Genomic DNA, 1488 nt, shown 5'->3' with positions numbered 1-1488 from the left:
TTCTTGAAAAAGGGTAAAGTGTTCTCCTTTTTTTGCTATTAAGTTGTGATGAGTCACAGACCAGGCAAACTGGTGCACAACTCATGTATACGCACGGTTCATTGCAAATAACACAATTGAAGAAGAACTACTTTTTTCTGAACCACTAAAAACTACAACGAAAGGAGCTGATGTGTTCCAAGCTGTGTCACAATTTTTTGGAGTAAATAGCGTGATGTGGGAAAAACTTGTTGGTGTATGCACTGACGGTGCACCCGCAATGCTTGGCTCTCGGTCTGGCTTTGTGAAGATGGTCAAATCAAAAAACCCATCTATTTTTGCAATGCACTGTGTAATTCATCGGCAGGCTTTGGTCGCTAAAACTTTGCCTGATGATCTCAGAGAAGACCTTAATTTTTCCGTGGAGGTTGTCAACTATGTGAAAAGCAGTGCATTGAACACTCGATTATTTGCGGCACTCTGTGAAAGTTTGAATGCTGACCACATGGCACTTCTCTATCATACAGAAGTTTGTTGGTTATCAAAAGGAAACATGCTTGGCCGGATTTATGAACTGAGAGAAGCAGTGGCAGAGTTTTTGGAGCAACGAGGAAGACGCACAATGTGTCGAGCTTTCAAAAGTGAACATTTTCAGCTTAGCCTGGCATATCTTGCAGATATTTTTGAAGCACTGAATTCACTGAATTTGAAACTGCAAGGAGCAAACGCGAATGTTATGGCTCATTATGATATTGTTCAAGGCTTCATTGCAAAAATTTCTTTATGGTTAAAACAAGTTGAAAGAGGAAATTTAGCATGGTTTTCAAGACTCAACGAGCTTTTCAGTGATAAATGTATCAGCAAAGTTTTGAAAAGAAAAATGAAAGGGCACCTTAGAAGCCTACAAGATGAGATTTTCACTATTTTCCTGACGTGAAACCTCAAAACCTGATCTATAAACTTGTGAGAAATCCATTTTTAGTTAATGTCGAAGACCTTTCACACGATCTTCAAGAAGAAGCCATTGAATTGCAATTCAACAACCTAGCTAAAGACAGCTTTGAAAGTATGCCATTAGAAAACTTCTGGGTGAAGTTACAAGCAGAATATCCTAAAATAAGTTCACAAAGCTTACGTATATTGGTTCCTTTTTCCTCAACGTACCTTTGTGAAACGGGATTCTCAGCTCTCATGACGCTTAATACGCAACATCGAAACAGGCTAAACGTTGAGAGCGACCTGCGATGTACCTTATCACCCACTCCACCAAGAATAGACAACTTAGTCGCAAATAAGCATTGTCAATATTCTCATTAAATTTTTATTGTGAATCATTCAGGAATGTTTTACTGTGGAAACTAGCTTGGCTTGATGCAACCATGAAGCAAAATGTTGCTTTGCGTACACTGAATACATACCGTACTACTTTTTATTAGAGGGGGGGCATTAACTGCCGAACTTTTATTAAGGGGGGCGTGCGCTGACACAGGTTGAGAAACACTGGTCTAG

At 39.4% G+C, this 1488-nt stretch overlaps 1 protein-coding gene across 1 annotated transcript; it reads left to right on the top strand.

Annotated features, from left to right (window-relative positions):
* Window positions 1-59: 59 nt before the first annotated feature.
* On the top strand, window positions 60-1296 carry Tsp_14078 (conserved hypothetical protein; the record flags this gene model as incomplete). Its single annotated transcript, XM_003368908.1, has 2 exons — window positions 60-824; window positions 962-1296. Coding segments are annotated over 2 exons (1100 nt in total), but the record flags the coding sequence as incomplete, so codon positions are not given.
* Between the last annotated feature and the right edge of the window lie 192 nt (window positions 1297-1488).

This window comes from Trichinella spiralis, assembly GCF_000181795.1.
Source record: "Trichinella spiralis strain ISS 195 chromosome Unknown Scfld1642, whole genome shotgun sequence".
Classification (NCBI taxonomy): Eukaryota; Metazoa; Nematoda; class Enoplea; order Trichinellida; family Trichinellidae; genus Trichinella; species Trichinella spiralis.
This window is presented reverse-complemented; position numbering and strand designations above follow the sequence as displayed.